Source organism: Peromyscus leucopus, chromosome 6, assembly GCF_004664715.2.
Source record: "Peromyscus leucopus breed LL Stock chromosome 6, UCI_PerLeu_2.1, whole genome shotgun sequence".
In the NCBI taxonomy this organism is placed as follows: domain Eukaryota; kingdom Metazoa; phylum Chordata; class Mammalia; order Rodentia; family Cricetidae; genus Peromyscus; species Peromyscus leucopus.
Genome location: NC_051068.1, coordinates 131,416,014 through 131,441,023, shown reverse-complemented (window position 1 = coordinate 131,441,023; position 25,010 = coordinate 131,416,014). Strand labels below are relative to the sequence as shown.

The 25,010-nt window shown below is 42.9% G+C and overlaps 1 protein-coding gene across 1 annotated transcript; it reads left to right on the top strand.

Moving 5' to 3' along the window:
• Positions 1 to 55: 55 nt before the first annotated feature.
• Gclm (glutamate-cysteine ligase modifier subunit) lies at positions 56 to 23,713 on the top strand. The gene is made up of 7 exons (XM_028880066.2): positions 56 to 575; positions 10,011 to 10,076; positions 13,639 to 13,723; positions 18,721 to 18,780; positions 19,351 to 19,553; positions 21,464 to 21,578; positions 23,006 to 23,713. Exons 1-7 carry the CDS (start codon positions 450 to 452, stop codon positions 23,173 to 23,175), a joined length of 825 nt encoding a protein of 274 aa, XP_028735899.1. The 5' UTR covers positions 56 to 449; the 3' UTR covers positions 23,176 to 23,713.
• The last annotated feature ends 1,297 nt before the right edge of the window (positions 23,714 to 25,010 follow it).

Sequence of the window (25,010 nt, the reverse complement as noted above, 5' to 3'; positions counted from 1 at the left end):
ACGCCCGCCGCAGGCCGAGGGCCAGTCACCCGCGGGCCTGCGCCCCGGCCGGCCCTTCCGCGCCCCGCCCCTGGCCCGCCGCGGGACGAGTAACGGTTACGAAGCACTTTCTCCGGGTCGGTTTCTGCTTAGTCATTGTCTTCCAGGAAACAGCTCCCTCCACCCCGGGCGGCCGCTCGAGAGTGGTGGCCGCAGAAACCGCAGCGGCCGCCCGCCCGCCGGTCCGTCCGTCCGCGCCGGCGCCGCCCCTCCGGGACCGCCTCCCCGTCGCCGCTCCGGCCTCCTCGGGCCCGAGCGCACACCGGGCTGTGGCCGCGCGGAGCCCCGCAGCCTCGCGCTCGCCTCTCGGGCCTGGGGGGACACCGCGCCCCTGCGGAGGCAGCCGTCTTCCCGCCCGCCCTTCCGCGGCCCCGTCGCTCGCCGGTCCCCCAGTCAGGGCGGCAGCTGCCATGGGCACCGACAGCCGCGCGGCCGGGGCGCTCCTGGCGCGGGCCAGCACCCTGCACCTGCAGACCGGGAACCTGCTCAACTGGGGCCGCCTGCGGAAAAAGTGTCCGTCCACGCACAGCGAGGAGGTGAGCGCCGTGGGGCCGGGCCCCCCGGGAAGGTGGGGTGGGCTGGGGGGCTGCGGGACATCCCGCGGGCCTCGGGGCAGGTGGTGGTGGAGGGGGGACAGGCAGGACGCGCCAGGGCTCCGCCCGCCCCGGAGGCTAGCCCCGGGGGTATCTCGGGGGAGCCTGGTTGCCATCCCGCCTGAGCAGGTGCCGCTGCACGGCGGGCGGCGAGGGGCTCCTCCGCCGGGCTCTCGGCTGATCTCTGCACTCTCCAGCTCACTGGGTCCCCTGCCTGGCTGGGCAAGTTGGACAGAGCCACTGCAGCCCTGCATCCTCTGCCTCCTCGCCTCTCCCCTAGCCGGGTCGAGGAGTCTTAGGTTAGTGCTTGGTAGATGAACTGATAAATGCGCTCGACTTTGACGTCACTGACATTAGTTTCGCTAATGTGTTGAATTTGGATTTGGGGGTACGTAACTGCAAGTTAACATTGTAGTTGCTTCAAAACTAACAGCACGGTGGCACATGCCGTTAATGCCAGCCCTGGGGAAGCAGAGGCAGGAGGATTTCTTAGTTTGAGGCCAGCCCTGGTCATAAGGGAATTCCAGAGCTACACAGAAAAACCCTGTCTTAACACCGCTCCCTCCCCCCCCCCAAAAAAACCCTAATTACTAGTTGGAAGTGACAGAGTTAAATGTTGAATTTAAAACGCGTTGCATTTGTGTTGATAGCCCATTCCTGGGCCAGTAGTTCTCCGCAGACCATGCTACTAGTTGCAGAGGTATATTGGAGCACGTTTGCCACTTAAAAACAAAAGAGATATGCAGTTATTATGTGTTGGAAATAAAAAGCTGGGCATGGTGGTGCACTCCAGTACCCAGACTCAATGGGATGTGGAATTTGAGGCCAGCCTGGGCTACAATGTGAGACCTTGTCTCAAAATAAATAAATAAATAGATAGATAGATAGATAGATAGATAGAAACTCTTTAAAATATAAAACATTGACATTCAGGAGCTGTATGTTTGAGAGCATTTTCCTGTCTGTAACTTCAACCCTGAGTAATATCCTTCCATCAAGTTGTTGTGGAAAGTAAAAGATGGTGTATGAAAATACTCAGCATACAGGCTTTTTATCAACTGTATCACAGAGGGTGAACACTTCCTGATCAAAGAATACATTTCCTAATTGTATTTGTACAATATTGTAGCATTAGTATCTGTCGTCAGAGACAAGCCTCAGATCTTTTAATGAGACCAACATTATACAACAGCACCTGGCATCCTCACTGTACACTGAAAGCCTGGGCCAGTCAGATTTAGGAACCTGAGTCCCTAGCCTAGCCCAGCCCATGTGTGTTCAGGCTCCAGCTACATGTGCATGTTTTGTTTAAGCTGCCCACTTTGCTTATTTCTCCCAAGGCTATTGCTGTATTTTGGTACAGAGAGCCCTAATTTCTCCCTGCACTGAGTTCAATCGAGCATTTTGCCACGAGTATGAATGTACTGGGTGAAACATTCTTATCTAACCACAACACGCTCTGGTGGCTTTCAAAGTTGTTTTTTTCTGTAATGTTTGATTAATCCTGTGAGAATTTCAGTGCATCTCTCAACCATCATCAGAGAGGCTTTCAAAAGTTTTTGACTGAAATTAATAAATACATTTTTATCCATTTAGTTCATAGGTTTCTGTTTCTGTGTGTGTGGAGGCCCAAATTACTCAGGGTCTGAGAATCTGAGCTTGCTTTACCCAGTAGGGCTGCATAAGGGGATGATTTGACCATGGCGTGGTTACCAGGTGTTTGGAAGGGTCTACACTTGGCTGTGTGATGGGCTTTGATTTTGTAAGAAGGAGGCCTTTTGCCCCGCCCCTTGGCATTGTTATGAAAAGCCCTCTGGAAGAGACAGAAGGGGCCATTGGGTATTGATCCAGGTCCTCCCGAAGCTGTCCTGTGTTTCTGTCTTTCTCCTCTTCGCTATCTTTCTGTCAAAAAGTTTCTTATCCCTCTCTCCTCGTAGGAACTCTGGGAAAAGTGGGAGCTGGCCTCCTACATGTGTGTCTGTCAACATATTAGAAAGAGGTTGCACAGAAGATATCATTAACCCTTTCATACTGTGTGGTAGATATCATTAACCCTTTCATATTGTGTGGTAGATATCATTAACCCTTTCATACTGTGTGGTAGATATCATTAACCCTTTCATACTGTGTGGTAGATATTTTTTTCAATCCTGTTGCACTTTGTAAAAATTGATTTTTTTTAAGCTGGGCGTAGTGGCACATGCCTTTAATCCCAGAACTTGGAGGGAGGATCTCTGAGTTTGAGGCCAGCCTGGTCTATAGATTGAGTTCCAGGACAGTCAGGGCTACCCAGAGAAACCCTGTCTCGAAAACAAAAATAAATAAATAAATAACCTGAGCTAAAGTGACCCACTAATTCAATGACTGTTATTCCTTAACATTCTTTGTCGTTTATAAAAATATAATTTTTTAAATTATGTATGTGTTTGTGCACGTGAGTGTGCCAGATCCCCTTGGCGCTGGAATTACAGTGTCTGGGAGCTGCCTTGTGGGTGCTGGGAGTCAAATTTGAGCCACCTGCAAGAGCAATAGGTTCTCTTAACCACTGAGCCATCTCTCCAGCTCTTTAAAAATTGATTCTTAAATGCACTAATGTATGAACTTTGAAAAAATTATTGAAAGGATTAATAATGGTCTATAGTGTTTGCTCGTTTCCTAATAGAACAAAAGCTAGAAATGTTTTCAAACTAGAAAACATTGAGGAAAGCCCCAAGATACGCCAGCGTGGTGTAAGGAAGCCATAACAGATTAGTTAGAATGCAGTGGGTGTGTTCTGTTTCTACATGGAGAATTCTCTTCTGTGTGTGTGCTCAGAGGCCAGAGATTGATGGCTGATACTTTCCTCTATTACTCTCAATCTAGATTTTTAGACAGGGTATCTCACAAAGCTCATGGATTGGCTAAACTAGCCTGTCTCCACTCCCTCGTGCCCCCCAGCCCTCACAGGTTCGGGCACCCACCACCATGCCTGGCTTTTACCTAGGTCCTGAGATCTGAGTTCAGATCCTCCTGCTTTGTGTGGTATACCTACAGAACATCTCTGCATAAAGAATTTCCTAACAGCTAGAGATCAAAGTAGGATGTGCTGTTTGAAACAGTTCAACTTCACTGAAGAGATTAAGGAAATTGGAAAACAAAAAACAACCACTATTTTTTTCAAGGCCTGATCATCTTTTTTACTCTTAAAGAGTCTTTTTTAAAAAAATTATTTTATTTTATTTTTTCAAACAATGTATTTTGATTGTATTTACCCTCCTGTGATTGCTCCTAGGTCCTCCCCACTGCCCCCCCCCCATTCAACTTTATGTTCTTTCTTTCAAAAAACAAAAACCCACAAAACCTCAGAATGAACAAACAAAAGACCAGTAAGACAAAACATAACAAGACAAAGCCAAACAAAGTCCACAGGAAAAAGCCATGGAGTTGTTTTGTTGCCCAACCACTCCTAGGCATGGGGCCTGACATTGATATGGTAGACAGACCCACTGACACTCCACTGGAGAAAACCGATTTGTTCTCTCTTGCCAGTTAGTATCAATTGCACATAGCTTCAGGGGTAGGGCTGGAACCCTGTGTCCACATCCCTCTCCCAGTGCTGGGACCCATCTGGCTTGAACCTGTGCAGGTCCTGTGCATGCTGCCACAGTCTGAGTTCATTTGTGCATCAGTGCTGTTGTGTCTGGAAGACCCTGCTTCCTTGGAGTCGGGACCCATCACCTCCGGCTCCTACAATCTTTCCACCTTCTGCATAGATGCCTGGGCTTTGAGGAGGGGGTTGGTGAAGACATCCCACTTAGGGCTGTGTGTGCCAAAGTCTTTAAACATTGTCCTGTTTAGTCTCTGTGTTAATTCCCATCTACTGTCAGAAGCAGCTACTCTGACCTAAGTTGAACTCTGAGGTTTTTGTTTGATAGCCTGTTTTTCATTGTGAGTTTTATTTTAGTTTGGGTTTTCATTAGTGATCTATTTCTTTCCTAAATTTTACTTTAATATCCTATACTGTTTTCACTATTGCATTCAAGTGTATTTTGACGATCTTCATTAAGACATTTCTTCGTGCCCTCTTTAAGGTCCTGGAACAATTGCTATTTTGAAGTCCTTGTCTTGTGCTTTGAATAAATTACTTTCCTCGGGGCCTACTGCAGTAGAGTTGGGCACAAAGGAGATGGGCTAGAAAGGAAGGAAGGCTCGGAGATCCTTATTTTGTCGGCACTCAAAAGTAGAAGCTCTCGGTGAGGCCAGCCCACGGCATGTGTCTTGGCAGGCTGTTCCTGACGTTCTTCCTTGGCTTCCTTCATTTTCTCGTCCGAAAGCTTAGTGTATTCTGCAGCCTCATTTTTCTTAGTGTGTTGTTTCTTCAGAGCAGTTGGTGATTGAGTTGCAGGACAGGTGGAGTAACGAGATGCTGAATTTTGGGTGCTTCTCGCCTTCTGTGTTTATGACAACATATTGGTGGACATTATCTTCTTTAGGGGATTGCAAAGTTGGAGGATTCTGCTTGCTCTTTTGGGTCCCAACTGCCGAGGCACAGAACTGTCTGGCAGTCCAGGAATAAATCCTCCCCCCCTTTTCAGTAACCAAGTTGAGAACACTCAGATTGGTATCCAGCATGTCTCCCAAGTAGACTTGCACTTCTTTGGTCCAGTTCTCCTTGGTCTATAGTAAGAATGTTCTTTGCTCAACAGCAGGTACACACTGCTGTAGGTCAGGACAACCTGCCTCATGAAAAGATCTCATCTGTCATTCCCACCACGGATTCAGACCATATTACCCTTCCACTCTGTACTCAAGGTATTGGCAGTAACTTCTGTGGCTGTGTATTCCTCATAGAAAATTGGAAGTTTGCATTCATTGTTCATGGCTAGCCATCTTGATGGAGCTGATCACTAGGAGGATCCATAAAAAGGAGGGGGAAAAAATCACTGTAATTAAAATGAATTTACATATTGGTAGAGTTCATTTGTATGTTTTCATTGTATGTGTGTGGGTGTTTAGCCTGTATGGATGTCTGTGCACCACATGTGTGCCTGATGCCAATGGAAGCCAGAAGAGGGTGTTGGATTCCCTGAAACTGGAGTTAAAGATGGTTGCGAGCTGCCATGTGGGCACTGGGAATCGAACCCGGGTCTTCTGGAGAGCAACCAACGCTCTCAACTGATGAGCCATTCCTCCAGCTCCTGAAATACACTAAAAAAAGTCTATGACCTTTGCCAAGACTTTTGTCTAGAATTTAATGAGATCAAATATTAGGTTTAAAAATATTTACTCTTATTTGGCAGGGCTGAGATTCCAAACCAGCATCAAATACTGTTTGATTTTTAATGAGCCTCTGAGACTTTTGCCCATTCAGTCCTGTCAAACCTACAGCCCATGGGCCACATACAGCCAACACATGTGGCCCCAGACAAGATTGTAAACACACTTAAAACATCTATCTGTAACTCTGTTGTGTGACTCTGGAGCCTGACTGGTGGAGATGACAGCATTGTGGTGGTGCAATGTCAAAAGCTGGACAGGAAAACTGCGCTTGGTGGTACTCACCCAGAACCTCTGCACTTGATGGTACTCACCCAGAACCTCTGCACTTGGTGGTACTCACCCAGAATCTCTGCACTTGGTGGTACTCACCCAGAACCTCTGCACTTGATGGTACTCACCCAGAACCTCTGCACTTGGTGGTACTCACCCAGAACCTCTGCACTTGATGGTACTCACCCAGAACCTCTGCACTTGGTGGTACTCACCCAGAACCTCTGCACTTGGTGGTACTCACCCAGAACCTCTGCACTTGGTGGTACTCACCCAGAACCTCTGCACTTGGTGGTACTCACCCAGAACCTCTGCACTTGGTGGTACTCACCTAGAATCTCTGCACTTGGTGGTACTCACCCGGAACCTCTGCACTTGGTGGTACTCACCCGGAATCTCTGCACTTGGTGGTACTCACCCAGAATCTCTGCACTTGGTGGTACTCACCCAGAATCTCTGCACTTGGGAAGTAGAAGCAGGAGGGTTATTTGGGAGCTATATCAGAGTCAGTTCCACCACCCACAAAGGGACATGCATGGTGGGTGTTTGACCAGTTGAGTTGTGTGGTAGTGTTTTAAGTTGTTACATAATTCCAGATCTGATGACTGGCTAAATTGTGATAATTGATCTTTAGTGATATGTGAGTATCCTAAGACTAAAGAGACTAGGAAACAGAAAAATACAAGGTGAATATCCAGGCAATATAGATAATATGTAATTTATAAGATTAAAAATTGTATGTTTATGATACAGCTAATGAATTTCTCAAGTAATTAACTATGGAACTTTTCTATAATTTGTCCAGAATCCAAGATTGATTAAAAAAAAAAAAAGATTTCAGAAAAGAGGACACTACTTTGAGGAGAAGCTTATCTTCTTGGATTGAGGGATGCATCACTACATAAACCAGAGGGAAGCATCTTAGCCTGTTTGCAAATGCGAGCTAAAGCACTGCCCATAGGATCGTTAGCCTCTCCCCGTAGGTCGGTTCCTCTGCTTCAGCGCTGTCTGGTTTATAAGACGACGCTGATATCCCCATACGGACGGACGCTGTGTAAAGGAGGAGTTGTGAGGATACAGACTAGGACTAGAGGCCATGAGGAGGAACGGGAGGTGTTGAAAAGAAGGACAAAGGGTCATGTGTATCAAGAAATGGGAGAGGAATTGAGGATGGAGGGGATGAGGAATGGGGATAAGGAGGAAAGAAACCACAGAACCAAATTCTGTTTTGAAAAACACAATAATAAAACTTAATTCTTTGTAAGCTGAAAAGCAAAAAACTCCAAAACTTAAAAAAAGAAACAAATGTTTACTTGCTTCTTTATATATAAAGATATGTAATTGTGTGGAAAGGATTATCAGATAATTTTTCATCTGACTTCAGTGTAGTTGAATTATGCTTTGCATAACAATACAGATCTTATAACTTGAATCCAGGTGAGTTATTGTGGGTGGCACATAAACTATTCTAGATTGCAAATATTAACGTTAAGTGGCTCTGTTACTTTGAATAGGTACCTTCTTGTCCCTTGTAATTATCTGTACTAAGAAATGGTAAATGCTTGTTGTATCAGTCTTTATCATAAGCAATCATAGTTGAGATAGTGAGTTCAAAAATTTAGTCCCTATTGCTATTAAGAAAATACTTTTGCAACTCAGGGGCTTGTAGTTACTCATTTCCTTTTTCATTGATTGCCACAGAATGTGAACCACTGTGCCCTTGATTATCTTTAAAGCAGTGATTTATAGCTGCCAGAGTTGGTTAATTAGTGATCAAAAATAGGTTTAGGGCCAAGCTACAAGGTGGCTCCAGCAGGCACTTGTCCAGGCAGGACACCCCGAGCTTGATTCCTGAGACACAGTGTAGGAGAGAATTGCTTCTTGAGGCTACCCCTACACGATAAACAGTGTAATACGTCTTTTTAAACGCGTTAAGTGAGGGCTTGGAGAGATGGCTCAGCAGGCGAGAGCACTTGTGGCTCTTGCCGAGGACCGGGGTTTGATTTCCAGCACCCACTTGGTGGTTCACAACCTGTAACTCCAGTTCCAGGGGATCCAGTGCATTCTTCTGGTCTCCATGGGCACCAAGCACGTACATGGTGTATATACATACATGTAGGCAAAACACACATAAAATAAAATGAATAGATCTAATAAAAACTTAAAAATAAGTTTAGTGAATAATGAAATGGCGTAGAAGACACACCACTAGCATGCTTAGTATATAGTAATAAATAACATTTTCTAACTATTTTCTGTTATGTATATCTAGGTCTTTACTCATTAAGTAAATATACATCTTATATGAGACCACATTCACTGACATTGATGTGTATGTGTGTGTGTGTGTGTGTGTGTGTATCTGCATATTTGAACTTACAACATACAATGATGCTAGTATAAAAATCTGTTAGAAAGACATTGGAGATAAGGTAAGAAGTGTCCCCTGTGTGTTAGGAGATGACTTACAGATTGTCATGATGCAGGTGATCCATGCTGGTAGCTTTCAGGCTGTAGAATTGTGTAGCGATTGGAATGAATTTGTTAAATGAAAGTTTGTTAAAAGTTCTGGTGGTTCTAAGAAGGTCTTTGGCAGGTCTGTGTTTGTGCTTGGAGTCTGAATGTTTAGATGTTTTGGTGCTGGCGACTGAACCACAGGCTGGTCTCAGGGAGGCTGGGCAGCTGCTCTGTTACTACGCTGTATCCCTGAACCAAGACCGATTTGTTAAAGAGTGTACATATGTGTTTGACCTGCATGCGTGTCAGTGTGCTACTTTTGTGTCCGACACCTGTGGAGGCCAGAAGGGGGTGCTGGTCATCTGCAACTGGAGGTAACAGATAGTTGTGCTGTATGGGTCCTAGGAATCGAGCCTGGGTCCTCTGAAGAAAAGCAGGGCTCTTAACCACTGATCCATTCCTCCAGCCCTGGTTTGAAGTTTTAATAGTATGACGCAGGTTAATCTAACATAGAAGTTTCTCTGGCCAAACTTATTCTCTGTTCCTTTTTAAAAACGTATTTCTATTTATGTGCACGTGTGTGTTGCTGCTTCTCTGTATTTGCGCTACATGCATGCAGTTGCCCGCAGACCCGAAGCAGGCATTGGATCCCTGGTCCTGAGGTGCTGGTAGTTGTGAGCTGCCTGATGTGTGCTGGGAGCTGACCCCAGGCCATTTGCAGGAGCAGCAAGTGCTCTTGGCTGCTGAGCCTCCTCTGTAGCCCATTGTTTGTTTTTGAGGAATGTAGCCCAGTGACAGTAGTTTATGTGAATTCCATTCAGACTCCATCTAGATCCTCAACCATTCAGTTCAGAACTTGCCCTGCTCCCCTCCTGGGTGTGGTTGGAATTAACAGCTTGTGCCACTACCACCTGGCCCAAGTCTTTGTAACCTGTTCTTGAAATACACTTTTTGTTTCTTCATGAAAACTTTAATGTCTTAAAGTTTCACTGGTACAAAATCACCTTCCGAATAATTAGACTACCACTTCCAGCCAAGAGTGAATCAAGGTCCAGGTGTGGTGGCGCACGCCTTTAATACAGCATTCAGGAGGCAGAGGCAGGTGGATCTCTGTGAGTTTGAGGCCAGCCTGGTCTACACAGTGAGTTCCAGGACAGCCAGGGCTATGTGGAAGAGACTGTTTCAAAAAAATAAAAATAAAAATAAGAATAAAATAAAGCAAGGTTTGAATTGATAGTGTAGGAAACAAAAAATTTAAAGAATTAAACATGGGCTTGTATATTATTTTCTAATAACAACTCTTTTCTCCCTCCTTCACTTACTGATGCATCTTTACTGAAGTACTGAGTGTGAAGAGCTGTTGATTAACTTTGAAAATGCTTCTTTCTGCAGCTTCGAGACTGTATCCAAAAGACCTTGAATGAGTGGAGTTCCCAAATTAGCCCCGATTTGATCAGGGTAAGTGGAATGTGAATGCAGAAATCCTGCAGGCCTAAGCAGATGTGACGTAAGCAGGAAGCTGATTTTCTCAGTTTGGTGAGTGAAGTCCAGTAGGCAGGTGGCCATCAAGCCCTCTGGGGCTCTTTTGCTGAGATGGCAGTCTGGTCTCGTAGGGCTGAGCATACAGCAGAATGTCTGGTCTCCAGTCAGTTCTCCATTTAGTTTCCCCTGTTTAGTCCCCACCAGTTTCCTTCCAGTTAACACTTGGTCTAGTATAAGAATGATTACTGACCTTGGCTAGCAGGTTGCTTCAGTAGAATGTCACCCCAATAATTTAGCTAGGAGCACCTTTTTTTTTTTTTTTTTCCGTTTTTTGAGACAGGGTTTCTCTGTGTAGCTTTGCACCTTTCCTGGAACTCACTCTGTAGTCCAGGCTGGCCTCGAACTCACAGAAATCTGCCTGTCTCTACCTCCCAAGTGCTTCGATTAAAGGTGTGTGCCACCACCGCCCAACTGGAACAACTTTTTAAATGTCAGTTTCTTGTGAAACATTAAGGAACTATACTTCATTAAATGTCAGTACCTGACTATTTTCAAAAAAGTTAACTAACCCAGTAAGTATCTGCAGCTGCTCTGAAATTCATCAGAGACAAAGGCTCGTGTTTAGTCGTACACTAATTAAAAGCATGGAAGAGCATCAGGGAACATGGTATAAGCCTGTAATCCCAGCCCTTGGGAAGCTCAAAGCAAGAGGTTGAAGCCATCTTGGGCTATAGCAAAAGTTCCAGGATAGCCTTAGCTACACAGTGGGTCCCTGTTTCAAGCAAAGAATGTATGCTGGAAATACTGGTTCCTTTGGGCATACTATTTTTAACCATCCAGCTGCTGTACAGAAATTAGTTAATGTGTGTTTATCTGAAATAGCTGTTTCTTCTGTGTCTGAATTTGTCAGCGCTTGGTACTGATTTGTGCTGGGTATTATAATGTGTGCAGGAGCCACAAGAAAGACATTATTTGCTTTGTTAAATCTTAGGCAGTATTTTTCTGACTGATAGATGCTGTCTTTTTATCATTATCCTAATAGATTATTCATTGTAATGTATTGGAATGGTCCTTTTAAAAAAATTATAAATTTAAATTTAAAAAATTTTAAAAATTATACTCAAGAAAAGAACTATTTTAACTTAAAATATTTACAATTACAAAACTGAATATACTATTGTCATACAGTCCAGCAGTTTTATGCATTGGTATCTGCCCAAAAGACTTGAGTATTTATACACACAAAATCCTATACATGGATGTTTGTGTCAGCTTTATTAGTAATTGACAACAGTTTGAAGTAACTTAGATGTTCTTCAGTAGACAAATGGAGAGAGATACAAACTGTGCTGCATCCAGGCAATGAGGTATTACTGAGTCCTGAAAAGCAGTGAGGTATCAAGCCAGAAAAGACATGAAGGAACCTGAAATGCATATCGCTAAGTGAAAGAAGTCAATCTGGAAAGAGTCCATACTAGATGATTACAGGTGAAGCACTCTGATGGGGATGTTGATAATGGCGGAGGCAAAGTCTGTGTAGAAGTAGGAGGGAGATGAGAACTCTGTTCTTCCTGTTCAGTATTGCTATGAACCTATAATTGCTCTGTAAAAAGTCTATTGAAGCAAAAGCAGTTATGTTACCTTAACAGATTAAAGCTTGTTGACCTTGAAATCCAAAAGAATGATAAGATGGTTTGTTTGTTGGTTTTAGTTGGTGTGGTGGTTTGAATGAGAATGGCCACCATAGGCTCCTATGTTTGTTGGGAAGGATTAGGAGGTGTGGCCTTGTTGGATAACGTGTGTCACTGGGGAGTGGGCTTTGACCCTTCAAAAGCCCATACCAGGCCTAGTCACTCAGTCCGTGTCTCTGTCTCTCTATCTCTCAACTAATTATAGGGCTTACCACATGAGCCTTTAGGTCCATGCCTGGGACCAGAAGGCATTGTAACAGGAGTAGAAACCATAGGCATTTGGACAACTTCTTCATGTAACTTGCTTGTGCCGTCAGGACCTGCTCAGGCCTCGTCATGTATCTACCACTTCCATTTGATTGCTGCTGTACACGTCCTACTTTTGCTTGATGGTTCAGATAATCCCAAAGGTCTCTTCTGTGATTCACCTGTTCACCTGCCAAAGGCTCCCAACAGCCTCCCTCTCTGCCTCTGACACCTCCAGTACCACTGGGTCTGCTGGGTCCTGTGGTCCATGCGGTAGAGCAGCCTGCACAGCAGCCTGGACCTGGTGCAGAGCCTCCTCCCTTTCCGGGCCCCTCACAAAGCCAGCAGCTTTCCTTGTCACTCAGTATGTGGGCCGAAGTCGCACACCCAAGTGAGGGACCTGCTGTCCCCACAATCCCAGAGGGCCACTGACTGCTGGGCTTCTCTCTTGTGGTGAGAAGGGCCCGGGGCAGTAGCTTGTCCTTCACCACTGTCCTCAGAAGGAGTGTCTGCATGGTCCACACCACTGGACTCCTAAGCATCTCACTGAGGTAGAAGGCCCTTGGATTTTGGTTGGATTTATTCCCCATCCTCCGATGTACATATGGGCTACCAACAAGTCCAGAGTGGTTGCTGCCTCCCGCTCACTTGGTCCAATCAGCACAATGTCATCAGTATTGTGGACCAGTGTGATATTTTGTGTAAGAGACAAAAGATCAAGATCCCCTCTAAGTTATGACAGAGAGCTGGAGAGTTAATACATCCTGTAAATCTGTAAAGGTATACTGCTGACTTGTCAACTGAAAGCAGATTGTTTCTTGTGGTCTTTGTTGACATGTACTGAGAAAAAGGCCTTGCTGGATCCATAGCCACACACCACTAGGAGCTGTGTCAGTCTGCTCAAGTAAGGACACCAACCTTTGGTACAGCATAAGCTCATGTGTTTGTTGGGAAGGGTTAGGGGGTGTGGTCTTGTTGAAGGAGGTGTGTCAGTGGGCATGGAGGTCTCACAAGCCCATGCCAAGCACAGTCTCTCTATCTGCTGCCTGTGGATCAGGATGTAAAGCTCTCAGCCACTGCTCCAGTGCCATGCTTGTCTGTTTCCTGCCGCGATGATCATGGACTACCTCTCTAAACTCTAAGCCCCCAGATAAATGCTTTTCCTTGGTCATGGTGTCTCTTCACAGCATAGAACAGCAACTAAGACACTTGGTGTATAGAAGATTTTAAAAAAGATTTTAACATGTCATTATTCAAAATAGGTGATTTTCATTGATTAATTTTAAAGTAAAATTATCTTCTGTGCCAGTGATTTCTAACACCTCACACAACTCTATACTCTTCTGCTTGTTTTTTTTTTTTTTGGTTATAAATATTTCTGAATACCTGCTCAAAATGAGACTTTTTTTCTCCAGAAAATAGAAACGCACACAAACACATACACACTTAACCTTTTACATCTGTACTTTATCTTGTAAAGTCCATTAGTCCTAAAAAACAGTCTTTGCTTCTGAAGTGCTTAGGACAGTAAGAAACTTTATAATCAGCAGGACTAACTTTATGTTTGTATGTACTTTATGTATGTACTCTGTTTCCTACAGGAATTTCCAGATGTCTTGGAATGCACTGTGTCCCACGCACTTGAGAAGATAAACCCCGATGAAAGAGAAGAAATGAAAGTGTCTGGTAAGCTCCGCCCTTTCCAGTCACTCTCCTGTGCTGTGGACAAAGGGACTTGAGAGTAAATCCTTCCTTCTGACAGCGAGTGAGTCAGTCATTAGTGAGGAAAACAGATAACGTAGTTCTAATGTCAGCTCTGCAGAGTGAGTTATAGGAAGTCAGAGCTGAGGACCATGGAGTCAGAATGAAACTTTGACTTATTGTTCCTCCTGATGTTTCTGTGTCTTGTGTGATTTATATGTAGTTAGCAATAGGAAGAGTGAAGTGGAAGAAGGGGCGGGGAGGGGGCAGTTGGGGCAGTGTCTGCGCAGAGCACCACATCTCCCTCCCCTGGGGTGCTGGGCACAGTGCAGAAGGAAGTCTGGGCAGCAGTTACCCAGAAGGATATTCTGTACGTTCAGCATAGGTCAGTGACCGCTGCGCTTCAGAAGCAGCGCTGAAAAGTTAAGTTTCTGCCCTAGCTTACAGACAGCACAGAGTCTATTCAAGTTCCTGGATGTGTAGATTACTGCCTAGAGTAATCCAGGCTTAGCAAGGGTTGGACCTCTCCGAGCATCAGTTGTTTATCTCCACAGTGGGATACAATTGGTTCACAGGCTTCTTTATACTGTGGATGACATAACAAAAGAGGCACGTAGCTAGGGCAGTGCTTGCCACAAAGCAGTAATAGACAACTGATATTTACTAACATATTGACAGAGACATATATGATGGGATAATGAGATAGGAACGGCCTTTTCATTCCAATCATAACACCATCTGTTGAGCCTTGCTTTCTTTATGCTAAGCACCAAACTGTCCCTTTATGATTATATTTCCTCATATAGTTATCCCCATCACACCAGTGACATTAATTAACTTGAAGTTAGCAGAGACCTGGGTGTAGTGGCATACAACAGTAGTTCTAGCTACTTGGAGGCTGAGACGGGGGATTAGAAATTTCAGCCTGCCTAGCAACAAGAGACCCCACCAGCTAAAAAAGAAGAAAAAAGAAACCTGTCTTTCAGGCAGTGAACTGATGAACCAGCAGGCTGTGAAGGTATGCCTGACTCCAAAACCTATTTCCTCTGTTAACTTCACATCACTGCTCATGTAGGAAATGGAGGAAAGCCAACATTCTTATCTAGCTGACTGTATGTAGTTCAGCACTGTCTTGGGCCTCCTCCTCCAAGTTGTCCTCCATTCCTGTAGGGTTTGAGAATTTTGATAGGTAATAAAATTCTTACCATAAGAGAAGCTTGCCTCTTTTGTGGGAAACCAGCCCCCACCTTTTACAGGGTTCCTATGAGGAGGAAAGAGGAATAAGGAACTTGTAGATAGAATAATAGGCCTAGCTGACAAGAGGAAAGACAGGATAGCCTTGGGAGGACCTGGGTCAATACCTAACAGCCCAGAACTTTATTCAAAAGGGCTTTTTATAACAATGCCAAGGGGCTGGCCAAAAGACCTCCCCCTGCTAGATACAGCCAAGTGCAGACCCTTCCAAACACCTGGTACTCAGGCCTGTGGTCCAGTCATCCTCTTATGCAGTCCTGATGGTAAAGCAAGCTCAGATCTCACTAGGAAACCTCTGTGGGATCCCACACTCTTTCTCTCTCAATGTGCCCTATCTTCCAGAGGGGGGTTGGGGGAGAAGGCCATTCCAGATTAGTAGTGGGAGATTTTCTTTGTTGCAAGGGGAAGAGTTTCAGACCTAGGGCTTCAAAACGTGAGACAAGACATGCTTTACCATCAAGCTGTACCCCAGCTGGGGAAGGTTTTTCAGCATGTTTTGTGTGCTCTTAAGCTAGGCTTAGCTGGTGAACACTGACCTATCTGCTAAGGGAGGTATAATGGCTGCTCATTAGGAGTAACACCAGGACCGAGTTGTTGTAGGAAGATCTAGTAGTAGAAAAGAGGGGCCAGATAAACAAGTACAAGGACATTTGTTGCCTATGTTGAACACTAGTCGCTGTGTATGAGTGCTGTGGGAGTTTGAATGTAATTGGCCCCAGAAGCTCACAAGGAGGGGCACTATTAGGAGATGTGGCTTTGTTGGGGTAGGTGTGGCCTTGTTGGAGGAAGTGTGTCACTGTGGAGGTGGGCTTTGAGGTCTCATATGGTCAAGCCATGCTCAGTGATACAGTTCATTTCCTGTTGCCTTTGGATCAAGATGTAGAATTTTCCAGCACCGTGTCTGCCTGCATGCTGCCATACTCCCAGCCTCCACACTCCCTGCCATGATGATAATGGACTGAGCCTCTGAAACTATAAGCCTCCACCTCAATGAAATGTTTCCTTTGTAAGAGTTGCCGTGGTCATGGTGTCTCTTCTCAGCAATAGAAAGCCCACGACAAGCATTTTGTTACCCCATTTCCTTCCATTCTTCTCTCTCACCGTGTTCTTTCATTGTTTTCATACCACTCTCGCATTCATTCAGAAATGTAAACTCACTCTGTAGACAGTGGGTTTATACAAACACGCACATACAAGTTGAGTTTAAAGTAAGCCAGAGCTCCAGTCTTACATGTGTAAGTTTCCTTTATTAATCAACTTCAGGACTAAAGAGTGCTTGCTGCTCTTCCAAAAGACCTGAGTTTGGTTCCCAATTCCCACATCAGGCACCTCATAACCACCTGTAACTCTAGTCTAGGAGATCCAACATCCACTTCTGACCTCCATAGCCACCTACCCCTACATATGTGTTTGTGTTCACACACAAACTAAAACAAAACAAAACTTCCCTAGTAACTGTACCAGGCTTTTTCTATCTCCCAAATCACAACACAGAGATATAATATTAGTTATGAATGCTCAGCCTTCATAACTAAAACAAGCTTAGCTCTTGTTTTAATCTGTTTCTCTTTATGTTTTGCCTTGGGTTTTTTTTTTTTAAACCTTTCTTTATATCTTACTTTCCTGCTGTCTCCATGTCTGCCTGGAAGCTACCTGGATTCTGGCCCTTTGTGTGTGTCTGTGTCTCTCTGTCTGTCTGTCTCTCTCTCTCCCTTAGTTCTCTTTGTTTCTCTCTCTCCTAAGCTTAGATTTCTCCTCCTGCTCGTTCTCTCTGCCTGCCAGCCCCGCCTATCCCTCTCCTGCCCAGCTATTGGCCGTTCAGCTTTTTATTAGACCAATCAAGTGCCTTAGGCAGGCAAGGTGAAACAAATGTAACACATCTTTACATAATTAAACACACATCCTTACATCATTAAACAAATGCAGCATAAACAAATGTAACACCTTTACACAGTTAAAAAAGTAATATTCCACAGCATAAACAAATGTAATACATCTTTACATAGTTAAAATAGTCCATAACAAGTAACCAAAGAAATATCAAATTATAAAGCCTGGGAGGCTACATTTTATGCCTGCTGAATTTTAAGAAATTCCAACAAATTGACTGCTTGAAACTATAGATGTTTCAGGTCTCAGAGGTTCTCAGATGTGTGATGATGTTGATTTTGCTGGTTGTGTATCTTGCATTGTAAGGGATCAGTTGTTAACTGTTGGTGGTCTGGTAAGCTGGGACATGGCTGTCAATAGAAGGCAGACACATAGAGGAAGACACAAGGTACACCAGTCCTTTACTGGGAATCACATTTCTAACAGCTCTTCTTAGGGAAATGAGTCAGTATAAAGTTGAATAAAAAGTTACCAAGTTGTTTATGTAACAAAAATTGGAGCTGCCACTGGAACATTTACGAACATAAATACTGGGTGAGCTACCCCCCTGTCAGTTTGCAGACTAACTCTCAAGAATGAGAACTGGAAACTGGTGTGGTTGGTGCACCTGCAACCCTGGCACTCGGGGTGAAGGCAGGAGGACTGTGATCTTGAAGGCAGATGGGCTATAAAAAGAGACCTTGTCTCAAAAGAATTAGAGTATAAAATTGTGCATTAAAAACAGGCTGGGGACCAGCCTTGTATCCATACATATGCAGCACTCAAGGGAAACCAAGTGGCTACATTACAGCTTTGCCTACTGATAATGCTTGCTTCCTTTTCAGTCTTTTTTTTTTTTTTTTTAAGAATTATTTATTATGTATACAGTGTTCTGTCTGCATGTATGCCTGCATGCCAGAAGAGGGCACCAGATCTCATTATAGATGATTGTGAGCCACCATGTGGTTGCTAGGAATTGAACTCAGGACCTCTGGAAGAGCAGCCAGTGCTCTTAACCTCCAAGCCTTCTCTCCAGCCCACTTTTTTTGGTCTTTCTACTTTGATTGATCTTCCTCATTTGGGGAGTAAGCACATCATTACTAAGAAAACTTTAAGATAATTACTGCATAGAAACACATATAAAATACTTACCACACAAAGATAAACCCAGTGGGGCTCAGAGATGGCTCAGCAGGAAAGGGCACATAGTCCTTATACAGGACCAGAGTTGGGTTCCCAGCACCATGTCAGGCAGCTCACATCCTCCTTAACTACAACTCCAGAGGGCCTGATGCCCGGAGAACACCTGCACTCATGTGCACTTACACATGCACATAATTAAAAATAATTTTTAAAAATTTAAAAGAGAAACCAGCTAGAGCTTTAAGAAAGGTATACCATGTTTTATAGTGTGTGTGTGTGTGTGTGTGTGTGTGTGTGTGTGTGTGTGTGTGTGTGTGTAAAATAAGATTTTTTTCCCCAATTTTCTTCTCATTATGAACTTAGAGGCTTGCTTAGATTTTGTTTATTGTAGAAGGCATGTAAACTGGTCCATAATGCTTAGCTTATAAAAATAGACATTTGAAATAATTTCAGGTCCTATTTATCTACCCTGCCCTGTAATACATGAGAAATTATTTGTTTTATTCTTGAGAAACAAGCATGTTGACAACTAGCATGTAATTTAAAATTTACAGTAAAAGTGCATGTGTCTGTCTTAAAGTAGAGCTACACAATTACAGAAGTAGGGAAAGAAAACTAATTCCTGTCATGGTGATCCTGCATACTAGGATGTGGACACACGTGATCACAGTAAGGTGTGGATACACGTGGTAATCAGCTTCTTCTTTGTTATCCAGCAAAACTGTTCATTGTAGGATCGAATTCTTCGTCATCAACTAGAAGTGCAGTTGACATGGGTAAGCAAAAATTTATCTTTTTCATAATAACGGATTTTTAATTATCTTAAGTGAATTAGGTATAACTAATCTAGATAAAGAAAATAAGGTGATTTCAATTTTACCATTTGAACTTCTAGCCTAACTTTAAAGATTTGCATAGAACCAATCTTCATGTACATACAGTGATGTTTTGATAGAAATGTAAATGATGTATTAAATGTTATCTGCTTGAGGATAGAATTTCTCTGTAATCATTATTAGTCCTTTAAATATTACACTATAGATAAAATATTAAAATCAGAGACAACAAAATACAAATACTGTGGATTCACTTTCAGCACCTGATTAGGTAAAAAGAAAGGAAGGCAAACCCCAAGGAAGAGGGCAGACCAGAGACCCTCTTGTCTGCCGCACAGAGAAGTAGGTGAATGAGCACTTGCAGACATGTTCTAAGGGACAGGTAAATCATGCAGTCATGTGTGGTACAGAGAACTAGTTAATGACCAGACAGAAATCAGTGGGGTCTGGTGAAGACAGCCAGCTTGTTTGAGTATGTAGCACACATTCACCCTGTGTTCTTCCCGCCAGCGTGCTCCGTCCTTGGAGTTGCACAGCTGGACTCGGTGATCATCGCCTCACCTCCCATTGAAGACGGGGTCAACCTTTCCTTGGAGCATCTGCAGCCCTACTGGGAGGAACTAGAAAACTTAGTTCAGAGCAAGAAAATTGTTGCTATAGGCACCTCTGATCTAGACAAGACACAGCTGGAGCAGCTGTACCAGTGGGCACAGGTAAAGGGCGTCCACATCCTGACACTTGCCACACTGGAGCATCATCCATCTAGTGCGTGTTCACTGTGGGGGTGACTTCTAAATGTGAGAGCTTGGAGACAGGCTTTATCTAAAGCATTAGGAGCGTGGAGTTTTGAGTGTAATATGTCTAATTGAACTGAGTATTCATCCCACTTAAAATAAATGCTAAGTTTTCAGAGTAAATGAATTAAAACCATTTGTTCAGTTTTACATGAGATGAAAATATTACACTTTGGGTATTATGGCTCTAATTTCTTAAGTAAGGAAATCTATGTAACAGTATTTTTCTGTTAAGTAAAGAGGTATTAAACTTAGTCTGTTGAACCTAATATGGATCAGGAATCATAAAGCCATCAACTCTTTACTCTAAGGACCTACAAAATTATGAGGGAGGTTACCAGCATGTTACCTTGACTTTCTATATCTTGTCTCTATTCCTTTTATTTCATTCTCAGCTACTTCCTCAGACTTCCAGAGTTGATGACAAGCAGGAAGACCACAGAGAGCATTGTTCCTTCTCTTGTTGACTTGGTAGCAGTATGTGGCCAAGACACAGCTGGAGACTTACTTATATAGGAAGTATATAACCATTAGCCAGTGCAGCTCCTGGGAGTTAGGAGTCTCCTTAAATGCCTGAATAGTAGCCACAATTTATACCTTGACATTCAGTGTCCACCTTGAAGATAATTCCCTGTTGCTGAAACCATTACCTTTAGAATCACTGCTTCAGAAGCAGATGTACTAGATTATTAATGATTCCAGTGGGCTTTAATTTGAATCTTAATGGTAAATGTAATTCTGTATTGCCTTTCCCCTCATTCTAGAACTGTTTTTTTGTTATCATTAACATGGATTAGGAAGGCATATATTAATACAGATAGTCATGCAAAAGTATTTTATAAATGAAGAATTATCAAGTATAGTTTTATGTTCTAAAATGTATTGCTGTCATTTTTTAAATGTGGGAGCTAGGGCAGTGACTTAGTTAGGTACTTGCTATATTAGAGTGAGGACCTGAGTTCAATTCCTAGCATTCAAAAAAGCACATGTGAAAATACCTAGCAAGGCAACACCTGCCTGTGGTAGCACATCTGGAGAAGGCGGAGACAGGAAGATTTCCGGGAGATGGATGGATGGCCAGCCAGTCTAGCTGAATTAGTGAGCTCCAGGTTCAGTGAGAGACCCTATCTCAGACAATATTACTGAGGAATTACTCAGACAGTAACTGAGGAAGACACGTGATACCAACCTCTGGTTTCCACCTGCACCGGTCTACACACATATGTGCAGACAAAGACACACAACTGTCTAACTAAACATACAGCAATGGGCTTCATTATAGCATTTCCACACAGATGTCATTATGCTAAGTTGTGATTAATTCCCCTCTCTCCACTCTTCCTTGTGGGGCTCCTTCCTTTGTTCCTCATTGTGTTCCATTATTCTCTTCCAGCCCCTCAAGATCTCTTCCTCCCCTTTCTAGCTACATGACCTAGACACATGCGCACACATACACAGAGCCAAGCATCAAAAGTCCCACATGTGAGAGAAACGTGCAGTATTGCCTTTCTGAGTCCGGCTTATTTCACCTCACATACTAGTTTCTAAGTCCATTCTTTTCCTGCCCGTATCATAGCTTCCTTTCTTTTATGGTGACTAGAACTCCATGGTGTCTTTGTAGCACATGGTAGGCTGGTTCTGTTTCTTAGCTACTATGAATAGTAGTTTTCTGCTTTTTTTTTTTTTTTCTGGAGCTGAGGACCAAACCCAGGGCCTTGCGCTTGCTAGGCAAGCACTCTACCACTGAGCTAAATCCCCAACCCCAGTTTTCTGCTTTCTAAGTTCTATATGACATAATTTAATACAGTTCATTTTATTTCCACTTTTAGGTAAAACCAAATAGTAATCAAGTTAATCTTGCCTCCTGCTGCGTGATGCCACCAGATTTGACTGCATTTGCTAAAAAATTTGACATACAGCTACTGACTCATAATGACCCAAAAGGTAATACTGATATTTTCATCTATAGGTATTGAGCTTTTGGAAGGACAAAGCTATTTGTTTAGTGGGCTGGAGGTGCACGCCAATGATAGAATGCTTGTCTAGAATGTGCACGGCCTGGGTTTGATCCCCAACATAATGCACACAAATTTGAAAAAAGAAAAGAAATGTTGAAATTTTAAGTGTGTGCTGTGATAAATGTGCAATGTTGTCAAATGGAAATATTATTGTTAATTTAAAATGCACACATCTTTATTCTTGTCTCTGCAGTGGTGGAGTTGTAAATCAGTTGGCAGGATCCTATGCAAGAGCACGAGAATGAATAAACCATTTCTCTAGACCCCACTTTTTTCTTTTTAAGAAAGCAATGGCAGTGCTGGAGAGATGGCTCAGAGGTTAGGAGCACTGGCTGCTCCTATAGAGGTTCTGAGGTTCTGAGTTCAATTCCCAGCAACCACATGATGACTCAAAACCATCTGTAATGAGATCTGGTGCCTTCTTCTGGCATGCAGGTGTACATGCAGACATAACACTGTATACATAAGAAAGAAAGCAGTGGGAGTAATGCTCTGATGAATATACTTAAATATCGTGCTGCGGCCAAAGCAAAAGTTCAAAGTATGGAAAACTAGATTTTTTTTGCCATGATGAGGAATTTGTTATGATATATACCAAAATATACTAATGGGGGAATTAAATTCTCCTGTAGTTACACCTTTTTGCACATATTGTTAATATTTTCCAATGTAATTAAATACAGTATTGTGTGAATCATTCTGTCTCCTCTGTCTCTCTGTCTCTGTGTGTGTGTGTATGTGTGTAGATAAATACATTCTAGAAAAAGTCCTGATAAAATATAGAAATGCTGTAAATAGGATTAGGAATGATTTATTTTCTTCTTACTCTCTTGTATTTCTCTGGTTGTACATTATAGTCCCCTGGAGATCTTCAAAGATTGCATACTCTAGGCTCCACTAACCAGAAGTTACGAATTCAAGAGGCTGGGTTACAGGGGTGCATTTTAAAAGAACTGGTCATGTTTAATATTGTAGTTCAGTTTAGATGATACATGTATTTTATATTCAGTTTTGTTTTTTGAGACAGGGTCTCTTGCAGCCATGCTGGCCTGGAGGCCACTATATCTATCTATCTATCTATCTGTCTGTCTGTCTGTCTCTCTATATATCTCTGTATCTATGACCTGAACTTCTGATCCTCCTGCCTCCACCCCCAAGTGCTGAGTTCCAGCTCTGTGCCATCAGAGCTGGTTTATGTGGATGGGGCAAACAATACCAGGTACATTCTAGGCAAGCATTCACCAGCCAGCTCATTTCCTGACCCTGTATTCAGTGTTGTTGTGTTTAAATGCTTACTTCCATAGTAAAGAGCTTTTGTCTTCAGATCTAACTTGTTGGGGGTTGCTGTTTTAGAACTGCTTTCTGAGGCAAGTTTCCAAGAAGCTCTTCAGGAAAGCATCCCTGACATTGAAGCCCAGGAGTGGGTGCCGCTGTGGCTGCTGAGATACTCTGTCATCGTGAAAAGCAGAGGAATCATCAAGTCAAAAGGCTACATCTTGCAAGCCAAAAGAAGGGGTTCTTAACTACAACTCAAGCTCATAACTTACTGACCTGTATTTATCTCAAACATAAGATAAAAAATTCATAAGATAAAATTGAGATGTGTAAAAAATCTAGCTATTGCCTATAAGAAGTGTCGTTGAGGCAATGTGTTGTCAAGTTTTGAATACTTCTCTTGCCTCTGCATCAGCACACTCACAGGAACCACTGTATTGTTTTCATTAAACTATTGTTTTCTAACTGAAATTGTCTATAAAGAAAAATACTTGCAATATATTTCCTTTATTTTTATGAGTAATAGAAATCAAGAAAATTTGTTTTTAGATATATTTTGGCTTAGGCATCAGGGTGATATATATACATATTTTTTATTTCCAAGATTTATTAATTGCTTCTTACTCTATACTTCTATAACTAAGCAATTAAATTACAGTTGTTAAAATAGATACTGGAAGATATTTTTTCCTGTCATTGGCAAAATAATCTATCTCAGAGTAACTACAGCAGCTGGGCTCTACTAGTAATGTAAATAAAATTCATTCTTTGATCCACAAATGGAAACTTAATCTTGTGTCTTCTTACAGCTTAACTATGATCTGACCATGTGCTCTGTGTCATGTTTCTTCACCTGTTATTTACAAAGGCAAGCCCAAGTGAATCTGAAAAGGAGACTTGATGCTTTACCATTATTGTGTGGGAGTTTTAGAAAAGCAACTACTGTCCTCTTCAGTCCTTCTCAGTGTGTTGCTACTCACTCAGGAGTGTTCACTAGCTCGGTTGACTCATACCATGTACTTGGCACTGTGAGCTCTGGAGAGACAGCTTAAGAGTCAGCTAAGTAAGATGTGATATCTGTACCTATTAATTACTGACAAGGAGCGAGTAAAGCCAAGTCTGAGGGGAACCATTCCGTGTGATTTCATACTAGTTTAAAAACTGAACGTTTGCAAAGACGCCGTGGTGCTCCCTGCAGCACCCGGAGAGTCTTAGGCTGTAAACTTGGGCCTGTTGTTACCCACTCTGTCTCCCTTTAACGGAGATCTTGTATGTCAGTGTTCTTTAACATAGGCCTTGAAAAACTAATTTGCTCAGAAATTTTCAACTTAGAACTATAGTCTATGTTAAGTCAACACAGTAGACCTTTTTTCTAAGTAAGGCTTAGTAGTTACTGATTGGATGGTTTTCTCATTTAGAATTATGTGAAACCAACTGATTTGCCTGCTAAAACTTGTGTAGAATTCGAACTGAAAGCCTATAATTACATTGATTGTATATAATGCTAAATATATAGGTAACTTTTAAATTTGGAAATGTATATGTTTTCATATTGCATAAATCTTTAAATATATGTTATATTTTAAATCTGTGCAATGAGCTGGCCAAGCTACTCTGAGGGAAACTTTCGTATCACCTTTATGGTTTTTTAAAACCTGGTTTTTTGAAGGGTTACTTTGACAATGTGAGAAAACAAAAACCAAACCTTTCTTTGCTTATGTATCCAGATCTTAGCTAGAGCTTGTGATCATCTTCCACTCTCACTGGGGAGGAAGGACAGTTATGGATTCAGTTTGTGAAGGGATCATGCACAGAAAAGAAAAATTTCATGTATGGAATTTTTAAGTGATTCTGTTGTTCTTTTGTACCAGGCTTTTTCTTTGGGACCACCTACCAGCTCCCAAATCATGACACAGAGACTTCTTATTAGTTTTGAATGCTTGGCCCAGCTTAGGCACGTTCCTGGCTAGCTCTCTTAAATTAACCTGTCTCTTTTTATCCACCTTCCGCCTCGGGGCTCATCACCTTTCTTCCTTCTGTGTGTCTTACTTTCACTGCTTCTCCATGGCCGGCTGGTGGCTGC

What these genes read in the sequence shown, in the direction of transcription:
- Gclm (XM_028880066.2), top strand. Translation starts at nt 450, where the DNA reads ATGGGCACCGACAGCCGCGCGGCCGGGGCGCTCCTGGCGCGGGCCAGC. An exon ending in AGAAGAAATGAAAGTGTCTG is followed by an intron (nt 13,724 to 18,720) that starts GTAAGCTCCGCC and finishes TTTGTTATCCAG; the next exon opens with CAAAACTGTTCATTGTAGGA. An exon ending in GACTCATAATGACCCAAAAG is followed by an intron (nt 21,579 to 23,005) that starts GTAATACTGATA and finishes TTGCTGTTTTAG; the next exon opens with AACTGCTTTCTGAGGCAAGT.